The following is a 24,950-nucleotide window of genomic DNA, read 5'->3' as shown; positions in this document are numbered from 1 at the left end:
TGTTACAAAGGGATTTCATTTTTTAAAACTTATTTGAACTCCTGACTTTTTGTGTGTTCAAAATGCATCATTCAAAGCCACATCATCAATTTTCAATCCTTTCTGACTTCATTTGTTATTTTTCATGCATTTACTAATTATTTTGAGCTATAAGACCCTAAAATTGAAAAGCATTTCAAATGAACTCTGAAAGGGTTGAAAGTTGGCATGGTATCATCATTTCATCCACATAGCATGTGCAAGAAAGTTGAGAGGGTCCCGACAAAAGGTGGATGCACTTCGTGAACAAAATGGACAATCTCTTTCGAAGTATCAGGGTTTCGGACGAAAACTCATCTGTTACAAAGGGATTTCATTTTCTTGAACTTATTTGAACTCCAGACTTTTTATGTGTTCAAAATGAAGCATTCAAAGCAGAGACTGATTTTGAATGGTGCATATTCAACACACAAAAAGTCTGCAAAAATCGCCAACCCCAACATAAAAAAATGAGTATAGATGCGCATATAGAGAGAATTCAACCTAAATTCATAATAAATTTCTATGAATTTCAGAGAAATTCACTTTGAATTTAGGTCAAATTCACTGTATAAGGGCATCTATTTTCATTTTGAGAGGAGCTCAATAAGGCAGAGAGGGACGGGCTTATAAACCGGTGTGAGCGCCCTTCGGTTGGCGAGGTGGGACTAAACTCTGACCGCAACGAGGACCAACCCTTTAGTCTCGGTTTGTGGCACAAATCGGGACTAATGGTCATGGGCCAGGGGCGAGTCGCATTGGTCCCGGTTCGTGCGTGGAACCAGGACCAAAAGGTCCAGACGAACCGGGACCAGTGGCCCACGTGGCCCGGCCGGCCCCCTGGGCTCACGAACCGGGACTAATGCACCCCATGGGTCCCGGTTCGTGCAGAACCGGGACTAATGGGCTGGCCAGGCTCGAACGAAAGCCTTGTTTTCTACTAGTGCGAGGACTAAGCTCCTTCGGCTCCTCCGCCACGTTGTCGCCGCTGCGAGCTCGTCGAATTTGGTAGCGTAGGCTCGGATACGCTGCACGGCCCGCAGATTCGCCCCTAGTAGTACAATGTAGTATAATGATGATCTATGTATGATCAATGTAGTATGATGATGAACTTCATGCACGTCCGAGATATATGTGAGATAGCCAACGGCAGAGCAATCCGGTGAGATATATGTGATGACATCATTGCTGCTGATGCCAGCAACCAACAAGTTGATCCGGTTGAGTTGATCCGGTTGCTTTCTGATTCATCTGGGACATGGACGTGCATGAAGTAGAAACGATCAACTACACCTGGATGGAGAGTACAGACACTACAAGAATCCGAGATTTCGCCCAGTTATAAATCTTTGCCGAGTTCTTTTTGTTGGGGAACTGGGCAAAGAAATCTTTGCCGATTTTTTTTTTAAACTGAGCAAAGAAATCCTTGCGGAGTTCTTTTTCTTTTGAACTGGGCAAAGAAATCTTTGCCGAGTTCTTTTTTTCGGACTTGGCAAATATTTTTTTTCCTTTTTAAATATTCTTCTCTCGTGTCTTTGCCGGGTATCTTTTTATTGCACCCGACAAACATTTATTTTTTTCCGTTTTCATCTCTTTCTCGTGTTTTTTTCTCCTTTTTTACATTATTTGTTTCCTCTTTATTATATTCTCTCATTTATTTTGAGTTTTTATTATTTATTTCTTTCTCCTTCTCTATTTCATTTTATAGGCAGTAAGTTAATGCAACCGATGCTTCATTCGTTGGCATCGAAAAAAAATTCTACACTAAGATACACCATTACATGAACCATGTAAAAAATTAGCATATTTCCGAGTGTGCTTGCTATATTTAATACATTTAACCAATACAATTCAAATTTGAACTGTAAGTAGCTGCAAAGGTTGGCAAAACTGGTTTGAAAAATCATATTTGTGTTCCCGTGTCTATTTTTAGGACTTATAGAAGAAAAGGAAAGGTATTTGAAACATGAGGGTGCCAAGACTTGACCACGAATGTGAGTTTTCTGATTTTTTTTATTTCAAAAAATGCAAACGAACTCTGAAAAACATGAAACTTGGCATGGTCTCATCATTAAGTGTATTTCTAGACATTTAATGAGTATAATTTAAATTTGAGTTGTAAGATGTTGAAAAGTTTGGCAAAACTGGTTTCAAAAAATCATATTTGTGTTCTTGAGTCTATTTTTAGGAATTATAGAAGAAAAGGACAGGAATTACAAACATGAGGGTGCCAAGACTTGACCCTGAACATGAGTTTTTTGAGTTTTTTTTATTTCAAAAAATGCAGACGAACTTAAAAAACATGAAACTTGGCATGGTCTCATCATATGATCCTTGTAGTGCGTGGTAAAAAATTGAGATGGTTTTGCAAAAGTCATGACATAGGTTATTTAGAAATCAAACCATCTTTGAGGAAGAAACGTATTTCCATAGAGAACGTATTTCCATAGAAAAGTTATGACATAGATTTGTTGTTTTGTATTGAATTATATTCCATAATGATATTTGGAGTGACTATAGCAATAAAAGTATGCAATATGTTGTTTTGATTGTGCTGAAAATATATATGCCTTAGCTAAACAATGTGTGTGCTATCAAAGAGAGCAATATATGGTAGGAAGAGTGAAAGGGAAAATATGTTAGAACTTTCTAATAAATATACATCGATAATTAATGAAAAAATGAGAGGCGCTGATGTTGTAACAAAAATGAATATATACTCGACTTCCGTGATAAGATTGTGCATTACATAGATGACCAGAAAAATCGGCAAAACAACATGGGAATGTTAAAGAGAACAAGTCGTGACTGTAGTGACTGAGAGGTGATTGGCAAATAAAAATATTGACCTAATGATAACTAAAAAGCAAAAGATTATAAAACAGTTACTAAGGTATAATGTTTTAACAATAAAAGGTTGAAAGAAAAATTCATGTTAAGTATACTATAAGATATTTTTATTTGTGCCAAAGGAATATAAGTCAATACAAAACAACAAATGCACTAGGAAAAACTATAATTAATGTGCAAGATAGAATGTTTTGGCAACTTTAGATAATATATACTGATAAATCTACATATCAAGCAGCACAAACAATTAGATTACGATGGGCAAAGAGATCTCTAGGTTCTACTATTAGTACATGCTACAAATATTTTTGTTAATATTGGTGAAGTGTTTTTCTTCAAATAATTTAGTTATGAAACTATTTACATTAGGAATCAAGGAGTAGTCAATGGAAGCTACATGATATATGTTTGTTAATTCTAAGCGAGTTTAACCTTATTAATTCTAGCCTGCTAAATTTGGATGCTACTATTTACTCCCTTTTAATGTGCATAGATTCTTTCTAAGTTCAAACTTTGTAAATTTTAAAAAAGTTTATAGATAAAATTATCAACATTAATAATACAAAATAAATAACTAAAAATATGTATCTAATTATATTTATTTTGTCTTATAGATTTGTATATTTGTCTCTATACACCTAGTAAAAATTTAGAAGGCATAACTTCACGAAAAATACGTACACACCATATTTGGAATGAAAGGAGCAATAAGTAAAAGAAGTCAGATAATTTATTAAGCTTATGTTTATAATACCATAATTGGTCAATATTGGCAGAAGGATCCCTTGGAAGAATAGTTATTAATTTTATAATATTTAGGTTAAAAAGGAAACAATATTCATGAATAAATGGTAGGATGACAAGAAAAAAATATACTATAACGAGAGGGAAAACACAAGGATTAAAATTGTGCTTCAAGCATCTATCGTGGCAGCCCTAAAATGAGATAGTGGTGGTATTTCCTACATTCCCATGATATAGTTATGGAGGCAAATTGCAATGAGATTTTTTTAGCCACGATAGCGACCAAACCATGTGATTAAAATATGGGGAGTGTTACGCGTCATATCTGCGCCATCGAGCAACTGAGCGACACCCTCAACCTTTGCAATAGGGGTTATGTTGCAGGAACGTCGTCACGCCCACATCACGGCACCATTGTGTTCCACTACCACGGTTCCCATGTGTTCAAAAACATGTACAGTTTTTTTTTTAGGGAAAAGGTTGCCGCTTTTATTTAATGAAGTGTAGCTCGGAATGTCATCCGAAATTACATCCAAAATGCAGTCTGGGGGAACCCCCAACCAAACCTTACACAATTCATCACCTACCCCTACTTTTGCTAATTTATGCGCGGCAACATTACCGGTGCGTTTCACCCACGTCACTTTGTAGTCATTCTTCAACACCAGCATCTGTTTGATTTCTTGAATCCATGGTCCAGCTCCCGAATAATTGATGCCCTCCTGGTTGATCATTTGCACCACCGGCAAACAGTCCAACTCCAAATGGACATTCTGTACATTGATCTCCTCAGCTACCTGCAAAGCTCTTTTGCAAGCCAAAATCTCCGCTGCTTCAGGCTCCACAATGTGTGGAAAATGATGGCACACTCCGGCCAGAAATGCCCCATTATGGTCCGGAAGCACCGCTCCACCACCAGCCTTACTCCCTCCTTTATTAACCGCATCATCAGAATTGATCTTAACCCATCCATCTTCAGGTGCTTCCCATTTTTGTGGCTGATCCGTCCTTTCTTGCCTCGGCTTTGGTTGATGCACGCTGCTCCATTCTGCCATGTGAGAGCATACCGACTCCATGATTTCATGTGGTTGGTCAATCCTCTTCCCATCTCTTGCTGAGTTCCTCGCGAGCCAGAGGCCATAAGTGGCCTATATCATTGCCTCCCGCTCATCCCCATCAGCATTAGCGAACCATTCAAGGAGCCAGCGATATAACTCACCATGATTGTCCAACGGAACCGCTGGAAGTGCCACAGAAACGCCCTTCTCCTCGCGCAGAATCTTCCAGAAGTGGACGGAGTGTGGACACGCCCAAAAACGGTGGTATATGGTTTCCTCTCTACCACATGCCACGCAAAAAACTCCTGGTTTGATTCTTCTGCGATGAAGCTCGGCGCCAACCGCCAGTCCGTTCTTAATCAGGCGCCACATATGGATTTTGGCCTTCTGTGGCGCCCTCGTTTCCCACAAGGCCATGTGGCCTTTGTGCGTTAGAACTGAGCTCGAGCTCTCTTGCTGGCCCCTCCTAGCTCTCCTCTTTGACACCCATAGATGGTAAGCAGATTTGACGCTGAACATCCCATTTTTGGTGAAATTCCATGCTAGGTAATTCTCCATTCCCGGGCCTCCAACTGCAATTTGCTGGATATCCACACGATCAGAATCCGAGAACATTGCTTCAAGTTTACGTGCATCCCAACTCGTTCCATCCTGACTCAAAAGATTAGAAACTCTCGTGATCCCATGTATGTACTGCTGACCTAGTGGCCTTAGGTACCCTTGTCTCGGGATCCAGTTATCATGGTGAATATTAACTCTTGAGCCGTCATCCACCCTCCACACAAGGCCTTCTCTCAAGAGGTCTCGACCATGTAAAATGCTGCGGTACGTGAATGATGAATTGGATGGGATTGTAGCTGACAGAATTGATTCATCTTTGAAAGTACCTGGCCTTGAGCACCCTAGCACAAAATGAAGAAGGAGTAGTCAGGATCCGCCATGCCTGTTTCGCCAACAGAGCTTGGTTGAAACCTTCATGATCACGAAAGCCGAGTCCTCCCTCTCTCTTAGAAGCACACATCTTTTCCCAGGAAATCCAATGTACCTTCTTTTCACCATTAATTGCACACCAGAATTTCGAAGAGATAGAAGTCAGATTCCGGTATATCTTCTTTGTGAGGTGAAAACAACTCATAGTGAACGTCGGGATAGATTGTAGTCCTGATTTAACTAGCACTTCCCTCGCAGCCTTCGATAAACCTTGGCCTTTCCATCCTGTCACCTTTCCCTTTGAGCAAAACATGTACAGTGTTGCAATCCCAAGACTTGTATCGACCGGCTCCTTTGCAGCTCACCTCCTTTGCAACACTGGGGCTCGTAGCATCGGTGGTTGGTGGCAGGAGGAGGAGGGGATAGGGGGTGACAAGCTTTTACAACCAGTGCGGACGACCGCCTGTTCTGCCCCATCTCTGGCTTGCGTGAGATGAGGGGACGCAAGGAGGAGACGCCTACAACAGCTTGAGGCGGTTATCACGACGAGGTCATGGTGGTAGAAGACAATGGGTTGCTGACATGCCACAAAATAGGTGGGCTGGAAGAGGAGAGGGATAGCTGCAGAGGAGTGGAAGCTGCCATGCCAGCACGATCCACACACAACCGCTCGCTCCATAACAAATTGCAATGGAAGCAGTGGTGGGCCCATGAGGGACACGTGGCATGTAGGGAAGGTGATGGATGCCGGGCTGCAACCCGTTAGGTGATTTGAAGTGTTTTTATTAAAATATTAGGGAAACTATGATAGCTGAAACCATCTTGAGGTAGACGAAAAAGTAACCCAAATTCAATACATGATGTACTCTCTCTGTCTCGAAATAAGTGTCCCAACTTTGTACTGGTACTAAAGTTAAGACACTTAGTTTGGGACGAACTGAGTATATACATAATGTTAGTCGGCGCGGTCTATTCATTCGTGGAACATTGACTTCAAGAACTGTACATAGTCGTCACATCCAATCCAGAATATAGTGTGCATATCCATGTCAGAAGTCAGAACTGGAGGTTCATTCTTCGATAAAGAACAGAACGTCAGAGTCACAAAACTTCTGCTCTGGTCCCTGGAATACTCGCGGCAATTTCCCAAGTGCCCAGTGTCCACCCTTAAACTGATGACAATCTATGGAAAACAAGCCAAGTACATCCCGTCAAGCCTAATTTTCTACTATTAGTTGGTCACGGTATTGGTTGGAAGACCCCGTTGTTTTGGTTGGTCGTCACGGTGTGATGTTCGCAAGCTCCCGCGCGCTTCCAGTCAAAGGCTCCAAGCTGGAGTAGCTAATTAACCAATCCAACGCTCGAACGTACGTACCTCACCACCCAGCAGTCACCAGTCACCACCATGCCCACGTACCTCCTCCTCCTCCTCTTCCTCGCTTTGTGCTTGTGGCCACCGGCGGCGAGCGTTGACGCCGCCTCCGCCATGGTGAGCCCGCTGCAGACACTCCCCGACGAGACCGCCGACACGTACACGGCAAACAGCAGCTACGGGTCCAACCTTGGAGCTCTGGGAGCGACCCTCGCCGCGGGCGCCGGCGCGTCGGGCTTCGCACAGGGCAGCTACGGCGAGGCGCCTGACAAGGTGTACGGCTTCGTGCTCTGCCGGGGTGACTACACCGGCGCCAACTGCGCCGACGGTCTCAGAGCCGCCTTCCAGGGCGTGCCCGAGCGCGTCTTCTTCCGGAAGGCCGGCGTCGTCTACTACGACCAGTACATGCTCCGGTTCACCGACGACGAGCGGTCCTTCGCAAGCACCAGCAACGACCCGGAATGGTCGGCGAACAATATGAACTCCGTCAGGGGCGCAGAGGCGGCGCCGCGGCTGATGGAGACGGTGGTGAAGCTGATGAACGACCTTGCCGACCTGGCCATCTCCAGCTCAAGGGCGACTAGTTACGCGACCGGCGAGGCCGGGTTCGGCGAGCAGGGCGTCAGCACGGTGTACGGGGTGGTGCAGTGCAGGCTGGACCTCACCGGGCTACAGTGCAGGAGCTGCCTTGATGGCATTATCAAGCAGTTGCCGACGCTGTTTATGAGCAATAATATGAGCAACCAAGAGGCCTCTTTAAGCCGCGTCGGGGGCAGGATTTTGGGGGTTCGGTGTAATCTGCGATATGAGAAGGACTTATTCTTCGAGGAGACAAGGGACACTATCAAGATCGACATGCCTAAAAGTAAGCACTGCTTTGCCGTTTACAGTTCCCGTGACAGTATATTTCAAGTAAAACGCAATAGTGGTACTTAGAATTTAAAGTGATTTTCCGTATTTTGTATATCCAAGATGGGAAGAGCGCTGTGTTTATGATTGTCATAGTTGGAGCTCCTCTCCTAGTTTTGCTCATCCTCGGCTTGCTGCTAAGGCCATACATCGTGAAGAAAGTCAGAGGTAAGAGTTTTGGCCAAGTCATCATCATCGTCATTAGCATGGTGCTCCTTATAATAATTGCGAGGGCATCATCATATCCTTGGTGTATTGGAAGTTGTTAAGTATTTATTTTTGTCTCATGTAGACATATTTTGTACTCCTCTTTACCCTTTTCGTTGCATAATTCACGGCATTTACATATTGTATATATTATGCAGTATAAATTAAACCAACCCCGAATGGGAAATCAAAATGGCTAATTTTTAATTAATAAGAAACATCTAACTCGTGGTATTTAGACATTGAAACATTTCTAAATGTGTATCTTTGACTTTATTTTACATATAAATATTTGATTATGTTTCCAAGAAATAATAAATAATAATTGTGAAACTTTTATTTATTCAGTCAAGTGTTAGAGCTGTGAGGACAGCAACCGAACTAACCCACAATCTATGTGCCCTCTAGAACAGTTATTGTATGCTATATAACTCTACGTTCATTTATCATTTTGTGCTGACTGTATAGAATTAGTCGGCTTTATTACTATACGGCCTCCTCGCATGGTTATTGGTCCATGCTTGAACATATAATTGAATCCATCTTTTATAAATAAAAAATAAATGATCAGCATGCCTCATGCTTTTGCCAGTAATCAACTCTCATTTATGTACTCTGTTGATACTCGTGTTGGTGCGTAATCACTCTCAGCCATTTTCTTTTTGTATTGCTCTTGTGGAATTCTCTACGCTGATAGTACGAAGTGTCTACATACATAGCGTATAATAGTAAGCAAAAAAAAGTAAGAGGAGATTTTTCCATTGACTAGTTTTTCGTTGGATTCCACTCACGTATCTATCCGTCGTTTTAGATTAGCATTGGAGTATGTGGTTAGAACCAACATGTTCAAAACAGGCGTAAAATATACTTTTTTGTGTGCATGAAATGTACTTGTCGTTTATAGTTCACCTAATTCTTAACATGTGCGCTTAATTTTTTCTGTCTGAGATTTGTGTAAGTGCAACTATGATGATCCATCGGCTGTGATTTTTTTTTAAATAAGAAAATGTACGTGCTATGATCTTATTAGGTATAATTATGGAGATCTAACAGATGTGATCTGCTTAGGTATCGCTATGTACAGATACATGCATACATACAACAAAAATTGGAATAAGAAAAGTAAGATATGAGTCATAAAACACAAAATTCATATTTATATGTATATTTTCTTCTATATTTTACATTCATAATTTTATGTCACATAAAATATATTTTTCGACCAACATACATTTTCTTACTTTCTCGTTTCACTTCCAATGTTAGGACAAAATTTACGGGATGTAAAAGTATGGTGTAGTGATGTAATAAGTGAGGGGTGAAGAATAACTATTCCTCACCCAGGATGACGAATAGCGCGACCCAGGGTGTTGTAATATGGTGTAGAACTAGCTATTTTGCTTCTTTGCGAGAATTTCATGCACATTTCTGTATTTTCTTCTCTATTGCGGTTTGAGTATAATAGTCCATCTTAAATGCAATGTTCTTAGAGAGGCGTTTCTAAAAATAAACCAACTTTTTCTTAAGCACTGATGCTGTTTTTCAATAACAAGGTTCCTAGTTAAGCATGTGCCCTTTACAAATATGAACCTATGCTGGAGCAAAAAAAGTTTATTTTCTAAGAAACCCTCCAAACACCAGGAATTCTGTATCACATAATAATAATAATGTTATTTTATTTGCACATATCGAATTATTCATCAATTTTATTTCCGCATGAATATGATATTTACCTACCTATTCCTTGTGCAGAATCGTTATTGCAGAGGGAATTAGTCACCTTGAAAAAGGAAATTGTAAATGAAAGCGACTCAAGGTTTTCGTTGTTCAGATTTTCGAAAATAAGAAGTGCTACTAATAACTTCTCGGATAAAAATAAACTCGGAGAAGGTGGATTTGGCATTGTTTACAAGGTAATTGCGTTCTCTTGAATCAAAAGAACACGTGGCTTCAATTTTCGCATTCATAAATATTAGACTTACCAAGAAAAATAACACTTTTTTATTTTGAAACACAATATTTCAATTCTTTTTATTTTTCAAAAATATTCATCAAATCAAACATACACAAAATTCATAATGCGGCTTATTTTACCTAAATTCAAGAAAACTTTGTTTTATCCCAATGATGCATCAATCACATATATACATGAAAGATCATTATTCCTTACAAAATGCACCCAACATAGAATTGTGAACAAACATATTAATTGTCTTAATGCAGAATGTTTGCATAAATAATACATAAAATGCTATATACTCAAGCTAGTATCATTTATCCATTTGCTCTGCCATATAAAAGTTCATGTACACTTCATCAGGGCCAGTTGTGTCACGATCAGGACATAGCAGTCAAACGGCTTTCTCCAAATTCGGTGCAGGGGTTCCGCGAGTTCATGAATGAAATCAAACTCATAGCCAGCCTACAACATAAGAATCTGGTTAGGCTTCTTGGATGCTGCATCAAAAGCAAAGAGAGGATACTTGTGTATGAATATATGCCAAACGGTAGCTTGGAAGAGTTCATTTTTGGTACGTCCACTTTCCCGACAAAATGAAAAATATAATGCCCACCCCACTGCCCCCCATAAAATGAGAAAAGGCAGAAATAATTTCTATTTATTTAATGTAGTGAAAAAAATAAATTTGTATCTTGATATTCACATTTGCATATTGGAATTAAATAGGGGTAAGAGCAAAGAAGAGTTGGCCCGTACGTCGCGGCATAATCGAAGGGATATCAGAAGGCCTTCTCTATCTGCATGACTATGCGCATGAATGCATAGTCCACAGAGACATGAAACCAAGCAACATCCTATTAGATCATGAAATGAACCCAAAAATTTCTGACTTTGGGATTGCAAGGATATGCCTCTCCAGCGTGACAGAATCAAATACGACAACGGCTATTGGAACATTGTAAGGTTTTGATTTTACAAGCTTCACATTTGAGACCGGAATTATAGTTAGTTAGTAACAAAATCTTATTGAAATGATGGATATATTTCAGTGTTTTTCTTGAAGTGCCATGCTAATCAAGAGTAAGTTGAGTTCCATGATTCATCATTGCCCCCTGGTTTCAAAATATTTCATATATTAGATTTCATTTGAACAGGCTTACCAACAACTACTCTGTTAGTATGGACTTTATGTGACATAAAATCGACGTATTAGATTCATGTTGCAAAATGCTTTTTTTTTGCAACATAAAAGTTACAAATAATAGCATAATTATTGGTCAAAATATTGTCCTAACTAGACCTCTCTCTCTCTGTGTGTGTGTGTGTGTGCAATACGTGCATGTATAATATCATAGTGTAGAGGTCATGGAGCGGAAATTTAGTAGTCTATACTCATTCAAAACGTATTGCACAAGCCAAGGGAGCTGTCTAATGCATGAATCTTCATACCTTATGACCTATATCAATGTTGACTTGAACAAGTCATTCTGACACTTAAGTCAATTAAGTGTACAACTTCTCCTCATCTCGGCGATTTTTCTTGCAGATCTGCGATAGCAATAGTACTAGGTTTATTGAATAAAAAATTCAATCAACATTGAAAATGATTTGAGCAAATGTGTTTGTCACCTGTCATTATTTTTCCCTTGATCGATCATGATAATAATGTTTATAGTGAGCTTACTGCCATATATTGTTTCATTACAGTGGATACATCGCACCGGAGTACTACTCCCAGAATGTCTACTCAACAAGGTCAGACGTTTTCAGCTTCGGCATCCTAGTTCTCGAGATCATAAGTGGGAAGAGCGCCGTCGGTTCCTACCAACTATCCGGAAGATCATACGAGCTCAGGAAATATGTGAGTAAAATCAAATATGTCAAAATCAAAGAATTAGCACATCGCTTTGCTTCAATATCCCTACTAAGCCAGTAATCATTATGTACTATTTCATGTTTCAATCTCTATATATAAGTTCCCCGCAAGGCCGCACAAGATAACCTCTGTACCTAGGTTCATCTCCTTGTTTTCCTTTTCAGAAAAATGATCGTTTACGTACTTACTTTGACCGCAAGGCATACTTTTTTATAGCAAATGCATAATCTGCTTTGGACAACAGGCCTGGCAGCTGTGGAGAGAGCAGAGGTGCGACGAGCTGGTGGATGATTCGCTTGGCGAGGAGTACCCGGAGATGGACCTTATGAGGTGCATCCAGATCGCGCTTCTATGCGTCCAGGATAGCGCGGAGGACAGGCCTGCGATGCGCGACGTGACGATGATGTTGAGCAATGGAAGCAAGAGGCTGCTCCTACCTGTGAAGCCCGGTTCTTGCAGCGTACACATCGACGTCGGTACTGAAATAGAGTTGTGAGCCTGAACCAAGCAAGGGCTTGTTTGTGTGGACATTGGTGATGTTTGTAATCTGTTGTAGAAAAGCAATAATGTGAAGATGATACATACACTGTTTTGATGATCCCATCAGTAGTACAAAGAAACTATTCCCGTTACTGGCCGGCCAAAAATGCCCTCACTGGCGATCTTTAGACCCGTCAGTCCGTCTATATTCCTTGTTGTCAAAAAGAGGATCATAAACCAAAGGACATATTTTTTAGATATATGGATACTTCTTTTTATATTTTTACCTAACATTTTTTTCCAGTTGCAAGACGCTAAACTTTTCTTTTCACTTGTTATTACACTTTTTATAAAAATAGTGAAAATATATACATATTTGAGATCTATATAAAAAAAGGAAAAAAAACGTCACACCAAATGACCCATGCAGACGGAGTTTTGCTAGTTGCAACACCTACGGACCAAATCCTAGGGAATTAAGCCTACAATGTTGCGGTGGCAATATCTGATTGAAAATAGGGCGGAAGGGGGGTCACAAAGTAAAACTATGGGAGATTAGTGAGGACAGGACACATCTGTAACCCATGTCCATAGATTTAGGATTTTCGATATTTTTAGGCAAGTTTATGATTTTCGATGCAAATGATTAGGCGATGTGGGACTTTTGCTCGAAGCAAGCTCTTTCACGGGTTGTAGGCTCACTACTGCGCGGCCTGATGTGAACCTTTACACTTCACATGTAAGCAAATAATTTTGCTCCGTTTCTCAGCAATCCGATTTCCCCCTGGAGACCTCCACCTCAGCGCCCGCCGCGCTAGGTAGCGAGGTAGCGCTCGCCGCCACCTCATGTTGGCCGACCCAACAACCGGCTACTTGTTTCTTTGCTCGGTTCACGAGGTAGCGAGACAGTGCTTGTTCGATTGGTTCACAGTTGACTGGTCAACAATTCACCCGGCAATACTTCACTTTTGAAAAAAAAAAATCTTAGATCTGATTTAATTTTTTTTATGAAAAAGGTTAGTGGATGTAGAATTTTTTGTGTGGATTTCACGGATTCGAGACATGTTCATGGATTTGAAAAAGTTAATGAATTCAAAAAAGAATAAATTGAAAAAAGGTTCACTATTTTGATAAAAGTTCATGAATTTGAAAAGGTTCATAAAATTTTAAAAATCCCGAGTTCGTAAAAAGTTCATACAATTAATACAGTTCACGAATTATTTAAAAGTTCTTAAATGGAAAACAATCATGAATTTAGGAAAAAATGGAAATTTAAAATGAAAATTTTAGTAATTTTACTGAAAAATTAAAAGGTAAACAAAATAAGGAAATTAAATAACACAAAAACAAAAGAATAAATAAAATGTTTGGAACAGTTCAATGTTGTGGACCAGCCCAGTTACTTATGTATCTAAATAACTTCGGCATTGGGCACAGTAGAAGCGTTTAATTTGAGGGAGCGCCTAATCAAGGTGTACTACTTCTGGAGTCTCCCAAGGGTCAACTAGGGTTGGCTGGAAGCGCGCCAAGTGGCACGCTCTCAGCTGCCGTCACATGTCGCGCTCTGGGCGCTTCCTCCGATTTTTTTATTTTTCTATACATGTTTTCGGCTTTAAGATGATTTTTTTGTTTTTTTGGCTTTTCGGTTTCCCCCCGGTTTTTCTTAGGATTTGGACAAAAGATTAACACGAAAAAACGTGTTTTCCCTTCCGTGAGATGCATAGATTTACTTCTCATGGAGACACGAATTTGCTTCCGCGAGAGGCACGGCAGTGCCTCTTGGAAAAAGGTAAAAAACACGTTTTCTTTTTTCCCTTCCGCACGAGGCACTTATTTACTTCTCGTGGAGGCACGGATTTGCTTTCGTGAGAGACACGGCTGTGCCTCTCGCAAAAGAGGAAAAACATGTTTTTTTTTTATTCCACGAGAGGCACGGGTGTACTTCTTGTGGAGGCACGGATTTTCCTCTCGGAAAAGAAAAAACGTGTTTTTTGTTTCACGAGATGGACGGATTTACTTGTTGTGGAGGCATAGATTTGCTTTCGTGAGAGACACGGTCGTACCTCTCAGAAAGGGGAAAACGTGCCCCCGGTTCGATTTTTTTCGTAAAAAAAAGTTCATTGAAACCTATCAACAAGATTCGAGATTTGGACGCATGGTTTGAGAGATCAAACGTTTTGAATAAACGAATCCACGAGAAAAGGGAAAGCTCCTAGGTTGCGACAAGTGACTCAAATAATTACGCTACTTGTTGCAACGTGGGAAGATAGGAGTGACCTTTGAAAGAAGTATTCCTTAATTAGTAATTTCGTTAATTTAAGGGTATGCATTGGGTACATGTATGCCTATTATGGGCGCTTTAAGAATAGGAATTTCTCCCTATGCAGAAATAGGTATTTCTGGCTTATTTTCTCTAGTCCTTCTTGTTTTAGTTTTGCTTTTTTCTCTATTTCTTGTTTCTTATTTTACCTTATCCTTTTATTTTCACTTTTATAAATATGTCCCACCTTTTTGTTTATACTTACTTCTTTATTGTTAATATTAGCTAGTTTTTGAGTTTTTGTAAATACGAAATGATTTTCCAAAAATACATGATTGTTTTAAAAATATGTGGACATTTGTTTAGGAAATACAGACATATTTCTTCAAGTACTAGAACATTTTACCTATGGCACAAAATATTTCGTGATTTTATTGGAACATTTTGAGATATATCCTGAATATTTTATTCGATATAGATACAAATTTGCAAAATTATATGCACAAATTTTTCAGTAGAAATAAGATCATAAACATGGGAAATAAGATCATACTGACCAGAGTTATAGCATGGCTAGTAAAAGCATATATGAACACCAGAAGTTCAACACAACAAGTATTTGATATAAATAACCTTAATATTGGTGATGTATATCATGATTTATTTTGGTTATCAAACAACTATTTATGACTTGAAAGGCCAACATTGTGAGTTTGTGACCTCGGGAGAATTCTTTCCTTTTATGAACACATGTTCATTTTTCAGTAGCACGAAAGAAATGGTTTAGACATAACTCGTAATAAATTGTTAAGGCATAATTGGTACAACAATTTACCATGGACGTCTACAATGAAATGTGTAGAGAATCATACAATCTGTTGTTCTCCTTTAAATGGGACGACCCTGGCATGTAGAGCAAACATAAATATTTGTGCATGATTACATAGTAAAAAGAATGAGAAGCCTTTTATTATGTAGGTCACAAAAAATTGGTTTAGACATAACTCTAATAAATTGTGAAGGCATAATTGGTACAACAAATTACCATGGACGTCTTCAATGAATTGTGTAGAGAATCATAAAATCTTTTGTTCTCCTTTAAATGGGACGATATTGTCATGTAGAGCAAACATAAGTATGAATTACAAATGGTTGGTTCTTCATAAAAAAATGAAAATAGCACATGCGAGGGAGCTGGGAAACAAATTCAATGGAGAAAACTCATTGTCTGCCACATCCATAAAAGCCTTGGTTCACTGTCGACTGGTCTTTTTTGGTTCATATGTGGCAGGCTTTTCCCTCTATTTTGTTTGCCTCTGCCTACAACTTTGTATCAAAGTTATGATGACACCGGTAGCCCTACACACAAAAAGCACCTGTTTTACCAACAACGAGGTCCCCTGTAGTACATAGCATCAATTCAGAAAATTTTAAATGTTCAATGACAAAGTCTGGTTATTACGAATATGGTTCAGAGAGTCCAAATCATCTAAGTTTTCATCAAAACAAAAAATGAGAAGCATAGGGTTGGGATGTGTTCTAGTCACTTGTTTTCAACCAATTGTACATGATGTAGCTCCAAATCAAAGATAGGACAGGAGGTCTGACCAGCAGTATTCAATGGTCACCAATCCAAGCACTATGATAATTCTAGGCACCCCCAATCCTTACTCGAGAACAACTGAGGTAAAAAGATATGCAAGATCCTGTCATCGTTTCTTGAAAAATAAGTAAAACATGAAGCAGACGCAGACACAGTACATATAGGACAATGGCAATATGATCGTTCTTACTTGGATCAGCAGAGCAGCAATGTCGCCCTCGTCTAGTCCTTTCCCGTATCATCTTGCCAACACTGCATGCCCTGCATGAGAAGGTGAGAAAGCATCATGCAACAGTCGGCCCGTGCACCGTCTCTAGCCGTGGGATCTCTCAACGGTAGGGTTCGGCCGTTTGGAGACAGGGTGTGGACGAATGAGATGCAACAAATTGTGTTTGTTAGACTGGGTGAATCTTTGGAAAGAGAGAGCGAGAGAAATTAGGGAAGAAGAGGGGGCCTGAATGGCTGAATCAGCGGATGTGTCGAATGCCCCATCCCGGTGTAAGCAAGATCGTGGTGGAGGCTATGGTTATTTCTCTCGTCTGCGTGGAGGTACAGGAGGCTAGGCGTCCCTCTTGTCTACATCCTGCGCCGGACGGATGAATTATATGTCTCCAGAGAATGGGCAAAAATGCTACACTTACGGATGGTTTTCACGCGTTTTGCCTACGGACTCGCTTCCCAAAAAATCATCTAGTACCTCCTGATTTCTAGTGGTGCCCCCCCCCCCCCCCCCCCCCCCCCCCCTCTTTCTTTGATTTCCTATCCCATCTTAACAACTCATCCTGTAACGTGATCCCATGCAAAGCGTCCGTAGGTGTAGCGTTGTCCGAGAATGGGCTACTAAGTAAAGGAAGTAAGAATTGGCTGTCCAAACGGCATTCCCACCAGACAAGGCCTGGTAAACCACAGGCCACCTGGACCGCTCATCGGAGCAGCAGCCCGTTTACGTGTGCACGAGCGGATTAACGATGATCCAGTGAGGCTGTGGGAACCATGAGAGATCCGAGATGTAGAATAGCATGATTCGACGGGACAGAGCGTCAAATCACTGAGGAGGCTCCTAGTTAGCTGTGTTATACTATTTTTTAATAGCAATAATGCATCTTGGCACATCCTCACATGCATTGTTTTTTCCATGATCCATTCTGGTTAGTTCACATCGCAAATGTGTGTGTTGTACTCAATTTTCTAGGGACATACAAGGTTGCAGATGAACCCAAACTCACCCATTTATTTAATGGAAAATCATGTATGCATCACTATCCAATTCTGATATCCCACTAGTAGAAAAAGGGCCATTTGTCCCGGTTCGTAAGGCCCATTTGTCCCGGTTATGAAATAGGGACTAAAAGGTCGTTACTAAAGCCCTATACCTTTAGTCCCGGTTCTTACACGAACCGGGACAGATGGGCCTCCACGTGGCCGCTGCGGCGAGCCCGGGCAGGAGGGACTTTGGTCCCGGTTGGTAGCACCAACCGGGACCAATAAGCGTCCACGCGTCAGCATTTCAGGGGCTAGGGTTTTTGTTTTTTTAAGGGGGGGGGTGTGTGTTAGTGGGTTTTCGGAGGTTAATTTAGGTGTTTCATATATTGTGTTTGCTATCTAATTAATAGAGAGAAGTGTCATCTCTTATCTCCGTGCTTGGTCGACGCTACGTACTATACGTATAGAGAGGACTCGACATGCTAGCTAGTAAAGGAAATGAAGGAAACAGAAGATCGTCATGAACATATGCATACAGAGAGAAGTGATATCGACCTCTCCTTCTCCGAGAGATTGGTCGAACAACAAGTTTTCGTATATCGTCTATCCGACGCTACTGGCTACATATATACAATATTAAGATCTCTTACAATATAATCCCCTAATTATATATGAACTCAGGGTCCACATGGTATTCTCCGTCTTTATCGATCACGTGGTCAAGAAAGAATGCCGCCAATTCCTCTTGAATTGCTCGCATGCGATCTGGTGCTAGGAGTTCATCCCGCATCCGAAACATCTAAATTTGAAGAAGGAGGTCAATACATATATATGAATGAATAAAACTCAACACAAATGATGGTAATAAAATAAAATTGTGAATATTATTGCTTACGCATTTCATATTGTTTGTTAGAGTAGCCCCACTCACAGGTCGTGTGGCGGATGGACTCGCTAACGTAGTATCCACAGTAATTATTCCCGGCTTCCTGCCACAACCACTTTACAAGAAATAGAGGTCAATCAAACTGATAAGCAAGCATGATAAATGGTATTGATGAAACTAGCGCTTGAATCACTAGGAGATGCACGGAACTAGCTAGTAGTACTTACTTTCGGGTGTGTAAATTACAGCTTCTTTGGCAGTCCTGGAGCGTTTGAGGTGAATTTTTTCCAAACCATGCCAGACAAAGAAAACAATTACTTGATATCAGGAAATGAACAAAGTTGCCGATATATATGATGCAATAATGATCGATTTAACTTACTTCTCGAGCATTTCAGTCATGTCCGCATACTCCTTGGGATCTTTTCGTCTCAAGTCTAAGACGGTTACTAGTCCCTGCTCAAGCTTAATCTCTAGGAGAATATAGTGGAACCTGCGCACGCATGCATAACTCATCAATTACATTACTATAACCTCGACTAATAAGGGAAACCGAATATGCAAAAGACAGTAACACTCACTTGAAGTTGTAAGGAAAGAGTATTATAGCTTTGTTTTGATTTAATACCAACGATCGTAGCAAGTTGGCCTCAGTATCTTTGGCATGAAATTCAACCGTATATGCATCTATGAGATTTGTGTTAATGAACCCAATATCACCGATTTGTCTTTTCTTCAATTCGGCGATCTTCAATCTGCATAATATAGTGAGGATAATTATATATACATGCAATGAAAGAGCTGACCTATATATAGAGACTTAATGACAGAAGTAGTACATACAGACAGTAGCAAGTGATCGTTAATTTATCGAGGGCCTTTTGATTGAAAAACTGGAAGAACTCCTCAAATGGAACATTCAACAGTTCAATTCCAACGAGGTCATGCTCCTCTCTAACTCTCAGCGTCAAAGTATTCCTCCCCCCAGACTCTCTGCAGGTTCTCATGTACCAATCATGGAATCTTCGGATCATCGTTGTTAGAGATCTTTCATCTTTGACGAGAGGCTTCCCGTAGTGGTATTTGTGTTCGTCCACCTCCAAGAAATTATAATGTACATCGTCGGGCAGGTAATCTCCAAGATTGGTATTGGGCAAAATATCCGAATGATTAGCGACGATATCGCTAGACACCTTGAGCGGGGGAGCACGATTGGTTCGCTTGTTCGCCGAGCTGGGCAATTTTTTTCCCAGCTCGTCGTTCTGCTAACCTTCGATCACTGACAGTACTTCCCGACCGATCCGCTTCGACAAATGACCTTTCAATAATGCGATCATAGTTGGATTGCGGCGGAGACGGTGGTGGTCGCTTCAGGGCATCGATAGTGCGCTTTGCTTTCACCGGATCTATCTTCTCCTCCGGAGGTGGATGTTTCTTTGCTTTCACCGCTTGAAAGAAGTCCCTCACTTCGGTTTCCACGATCTTCTTGTTTTCCTCCATGGTCATCTCATATGGTAACTTCTCTAGAGGCTTGAGAGATGGAACGAATATGTAATGCCTCCCGCCTCTGGCTGTACTGCTAGACGCCGGAGCAGACGGAGCGGCTGCGGCTGTCTTCTTTCGTGCTTGCTTACGAGGCGGAGGAGAAGGACTACGACATGCTGGAGCAGCCGGAGCGGCGGCGGGTCTCTTCCCCCCTTGCTGGCGAGGCGGAGAAGGAGGAGGCTGGCTGCTCGGGCGCGCCGGCACAGGCGGAGAAGGAGGCGGAGTGCCGCCATGCGCCGGAGAAGGAAGCTGAGTGCCCTGATCACTCGCCGGAGGAGGAGGCGGAGTGCCCTGACTCGCCGGAGGAGGAGGAGGAGGAGGAGGAGGAGGCGGAGGCGTCCAGTTCGGAAGGTTGATGAGCTCCTTCGGCCATAGGCATGGAGTCTTCAGAGAAGAACCCAGCCGAGTCTCCCCTTCACCCGTAGGGTGGTCAAGCTCGAGGTCCTCAAATCCGCCATTATTTCATCCACCATCACCCTAGAAGAATCGTTTGACAGTGATAAGTTGCGCCAGGTTCAGGAGGTGCAACTGAGCCAACAACTGCCTTGACTTTCAATTTCAGCCATTGCGTCATATGGTGGCAATGTTGAGACTCCGTGATAGCATCCACGGGGTAGCTAGCAGGAGCCATGAAGACAGGCTCCTGAATCAGCTCGGTGGAAGCCACGCTGCTTCTCCGCTGAGATGGCGGGGTAGCTTCGGGGGTAGCTTCGGCAGGTCGCAAGCTGCGAACTGCCTCTTGTTCCTCTAGCGCCTGTATTTCGGTCAACTCCACTTTCCTCTTCCTCCCCCGGCCTTTGTAACCGCCTGCCTCAGGAAACCCAGCCTTCCATGAAACAGAGCCTGGCGTGCCTGGTGCCTGTGTGAGCTCGTCGTTCTCTCTGTCCGGAACGAACATCCCTTGCTGCGCTTTTTCGATAAACTGCTGAAGCCTCGTGATGGGTGTCTTCAGCTGCTCGTCCATCCAAACGCACTTCCCTGTTTCAGGGTCCAATGTTCCCCCAACCCCGAACAACCAAGTCCTTGAACGGTCTGGCCAGCGCAATGTCTCTGGTTCGATCCCTTTATCAATCAGGTCATTCTCAGCCTTGTCCCACAACGGCCGGGCTTTCAGGTAGCCACCTGACCCCGTGCGATGGTGATGCTTCTTCTTTGCAGCATTTATCTTGTTTGTCGCAGACATCTTCTTGGCCTTCTCAGAATTTTTTTAGGCGACAAATGCGTCCCAGTGATCTTTGATCTTCTCAAATCGGCAGATGAGTTCTGGAGTCTCGTCATGGTCGACAAACGTTGATTTCAGCTCATTCTTCCACCTCCTGAATAGCTCATCCATCTTCTTAAGAGCATGAGCCTTGATCAATGGCTCTTTAACTGGCTTCTCCGGATCCTCCCCTGGCGGTAGGGTGAAATTTGCCTTCAGCGCGGTCCAAAGATCAGCTTTCTGCATATCGTCGACATAAGACACCCCAGAGTCTTCGTCCTTAGGCTTAAACCATTGCTCGATGCTGATCGGGATCATGTCCCTAACAAGAACCCCGCACTGAGCAGAAAATTCTTGCTTGGTCCGGAGGGGTTCAATCGGTTGGCCATCGCGATCGATTTCGGTGATCGTGTACCTTTCATCCGAGCGCAACTTTCTCTTCGGGCCTCGTCTCGTTACCGAAGTTTTGCTCGATTCGGAGGGCTAGAAAAGAAGAAAGAAGAGAGTTAATATGTGTACATACCGAAAAGAATTAATGCATCAATTAGCTATAGTCAGCACATGCTTAATTAATATATATACCTGGCCGGACTCCGTTCGGTCACCGGAGCCGTCATCACGGTGTCCTTCTTCCACCGGCATTCGGTAACCGGAGCCATCATAATCATGTCCTTCCTCCTCCAGTGTTCGATCACCGTAGCCTGCTTCTTCACCCTGTCCTTCCAGACCATCGGTGTCGTTGAGAAACGACAAGACGACATCACTTCCGGCTGCGATTATGTCCCCCAACGCCGCTTCTGTTTCTTCGTCTCAGGGGTGCTCCATAGTTTCTGCAAATATTTACAACATTGCAATTATTATTCAAACATGACAGATGGATATATTAGTGGCAAAAGTAGAACTAGCTAGCTAATCACAATAAGGAATCATATTAGTGGCCTGGACGCTTCTCTAGGGTTTGGGGTGGCCTCGGCAACGCTTCAAGGGTTTGGGGTGGCCTCGACAATGCTTCAAGGGTTTGGGGTGGCCTCGACAATGCTTCAAGGGTTTGGGGTGGCCTCGACGACAATGCTCTTTTAACTTGTAATTTGGGTGGCCTCGAGAGAGTTTGTCGGGTAGGGGTGCGGCGGGAGGGGGTAGGAGACCGACATCGTTTTTTTCTAGGGTTTGGGTGTCCTCGAGAGTTTTGGTCGAGCGAGAGGGCGGGGGGGGGGGGGTGCTCCCGTGGTATAAGTTATCGGGGTCGAGAGGGGGTATATATGTATATCGACCGCCCATGTCGAAGTTATCGGGGAGGGGGTTATATCGACAAAGACGACATACATACATGGGAAAATAATGTTATCGGGGAGGGGGTATATCAACCCCCCCCCCCACTCATGTTGAAGTTATCGGGAGGGGGTATATCGACAACGACATACCCGATAAAAAATAAGAAGACGAAGAAGAAATAAAAAGAGGAGAAGAAGAAAGGAATAGAGGAGAAGATCGAAGAAAAAAAGAAGAAGAAAAAAGAGGAGAAGAAGAAAGGAATGGAGGAGAAGAAGAAAAAATAGAATATTTTCTATTTTTCTTCTTCTCCTCTTCTTTTTCTTCTTTTTTCCTCTTCTTATTTATTTCTCCTCTTCTTCCTCTCCTCTTCTTCTCCTTTCTTCCTCTTCTTATTTTCCTTTTTCCCCTCCTTCTTTTTCTTCTTCTTCCTTCTTCCTAGCTAGATATATAAAACTTTTCTAAAAATGTAACTTTTGCATATATAAAACTTTTTCTTCTTCTTCTTCCTTCTTTCTAAATATATAAAACTATTCTAAAAATGAAACTAACCTAAAATGTACTAAATCAGAGAACATATATATATATATATATAGATAAAACTTTTCTAAAGATCTAACTTTTGCATATATATGACCATATATACACAGAGAACATACATACATATATACATTTTTATAAAAAAGCAAAAAACAAATCATCATATATATGAACAAAAAATCTGAAAAAACAATACATATAATCATATATACACACATACATATAATCACACATATGCACATAATCTAAAAAAAAAACATCATATATATGAAAAAAACAGAGAGGAAGGCCGGCGGCCGGACCGAACGTGGCGGCGGCCTGTGGTCGGGGCAGAGCGTGGTCGGGGCAGGGGCAGGGCCGCGCGCGGGCTCGGGGCAGGGCGACGAGGACGATGGGGACGGGCCGGGGCAGGGGCGCGGGCGACGGCGACAGCGACAGCGACGAGAGCAACGACGACGACGAGGGCGGGCTGGGGCAGGGGCGCCGGCGACGGCGACGGCAGGGGCGGCGGACAGCGTCGGGGCAGCCTGGCGGCGTCGATGTGCTCGGCGTCGTCGGGGGCAAATGGTGATGAACTCTGCAAAATTCCTAAGTTCTGCTTATATACCCAGAGCATTGGTCCCGGTTCATAGCACCAACCGGGACCAATGCCCCCTTTAGTCCCGTTTGGTGCCACCAACCGGGACCAAAGGTCTCTTTTCAGCAGCCCAAAGTTTTCCCGGTTGGTGGCACCAACCGGGACTAAAGGGGGGGGCATTGGTACCAGTTGGTGCCACGAACCGGGACCAATGCACCCCTTTAGTCCCGGTTGGTGGCACCAACCGGGACCAAAGGCCTTGTGCTGCCCGTGTCGCGGCCAAAAGTTTAGTCCCACCTCGCTAGTCGAGAGAGCTCGAGAGTGGTTTATCAGCGCTGCTCCGCCAACCCTCTCGAGCTCCTCTCAACTGCAGGCTTTCGGGCCTAATTTGTCACGATGTGCCGGTGGCCCTACTGGGCCTCCTGTTCCTGAATCCTGGCCCATGGTTGGGTTTCTAGTCATATTCAGGCCGTGGTGGCCCAGTAGGTGGCACTTTTTTATTTTTTTGTTTTCTTTGTTGCTTTATTTATTTTATTTTGTTTCTATTTATAACAAAATACTTACTGTTGCTATTTTTATTTATTTTATTAAAGTTTATTTATTTTACTTTATTAAAGTTTATTTTGTTTCTACTTATTTTATTTTATTTTATTTTGTTTCTACTTATTTATTTTATTAAAGTTTATTTTATTTTGTCTACTTATTTATTTTATTAAAGTTTATTTTATTTTATTTTGTTTCTACTTATTTATTAAAGATTATTTTGTTTCTTTCTGCTTTTCATGTTTTGAACAGAAAATACTTTGATAATTTTAGCTGCATAAATTTATATAATTTTAGTTTAAAAAATACTAGAGGTTTATAAAAGCTTTTTAGTTGATTCCTTTTGCTATTAGAGTTTTATAAAAGCTTTTTAGTTGATTCCTTTGGCTATTGGAGTTTTATAAAAGACCCTGAAATTCAAAAGCATTTCAAATGAACTCTGAAAATGTTGAAATTTTGCATGGTATTATCATTTCACCCACATAGCATGTGCTAAAAAGTTGAGAGGGTTACGACAAAAACTAGATGCACTTCGTGTACAAAACGGACAATCTCTTTTGAAGTATCAGAGTTTCATACGGAAACTCATCTGTTACAAAGAGATTTCATTTTTTGAACTCCAGCTTTTTGTGTGTTCAAAATGCACCATTCAAAGCCACATCATTAATATTTAACCCTTTCTGACTTCATTTGTTATTTTTCATGCATTTACTGATTTTTTTGAGCTAAATGACCCTGAAATTCAAAAGCATTTCAAATGAACTCTGAAAAGGTTGAAAGCCATTACAGATTCACATGGATAGATAAGTGACCAAATTAATAGAAGTTCATCATCACATTAAAACCAAAGTACATACATATTTCAAATTGAACAACATATAGCTCTCCAGAACATCTAGTTAAACCATACATTGAAACT

The 24,950-nt window shown here is 41.7% G+C and overlaps 2 protein-coding genes across 2 annotated transcripts; one reads left to right on the top strand and one right to left on the bottom strand.

The window, feature by feature from the left end:
- Positions 1-4,004: 4,004 nt before the first annotated feature.
- LOC141026228 (uncharacterized) lies at positions 4,005-4,667 on the bottom strand. Its single transcript, XM_073502222.1, has one exon. The coding sequence runs from the start codon at positions 4,665-4,667 to the stop codon at positions 4,005-4,007; it is 663 nt and encodes a 220-aa protein (XP_073358323.1).
- Positions 4,668-6,964: 2,297 nt separating this feature from the next.
- Positions 6,965-12,805, top strand: LOC109762209 (cysteine-rich receptor-like protein kinase 10). The gene is made up of 7 exons (XM_020321023.3): positions 6,965-7,837; positions 7,945-8,049; positions 9,841-10,001; positions 10,409-10,619; positions 10,775-11,006; positions 11,756-11,909; positions 12,169-12,805. The coding sequence occupies exons 1-7, from the start codon at positions 7,006-7,008 to the stop codon at positions 12,418-12,420; spliced, it is 1,947 nt and encodes a 648-aa protein (XP_020176612.1). The 5' UTR covers positions 6,965-7,005; the 3' UTR covers positions 12,421-12,805.
- Positions 12,806-24,950: the final 12,145 nt, after the last annotated feature.

Source organism: Aegilops tauschii, chromosome 6 (assembly GCF_002575655.3).
Source record: "Aegilops tauschii subsp. strangulata cultivar AL8/78 chromosome 6, Aet v6.0, whole genome shotgun sequence".
NCBI classification, from domain to species: domain Eukaryota; kingdom Viridiplantae; phylum Streptophyta; class Magnoliopsida; order Poales; family Poaceae; genus Aegilops; species Aegilops tauschii.
The sequence above is the reverse complement of the archived record's forward strand: the minus strand, read 5'-3'. Positions and strand labels throughout refer to the sequence as shown.

Excerpts from the sequence above, each read along its gene's own strand:
- LOC141026228 (XM_073502222.1), bottom strand. The coding sequence starts at position 4,667 with ATGGCAGAATGGAGCAGCGTGCATCAACCAAAGCCGAGGCAAGAAAGG.
- LOC109762209 (XM_020321023.3), top strand. The coding sequence starts at position 7,006 with ATGCCCACGTACCTCCTCCTCCTCCTCTTCCTCGCTTTGTGCTTGTGG. Across the intron at positions 10,002-10,408 it reads GATTTGGCATTGTTTACAAG|GGCCAGTTGTGTCACGATCA; the intron begins GTAATTGCGTTC and ends ACACTTCATCAG. Across the intron at positions 11,910-12,168 it reads CATACGAGCTCAGGAAATAT|GCCTGGCAGCTGTGGAGAGA; the intron begins GTGAGTAAAATC and ends TTTGGACAACAG.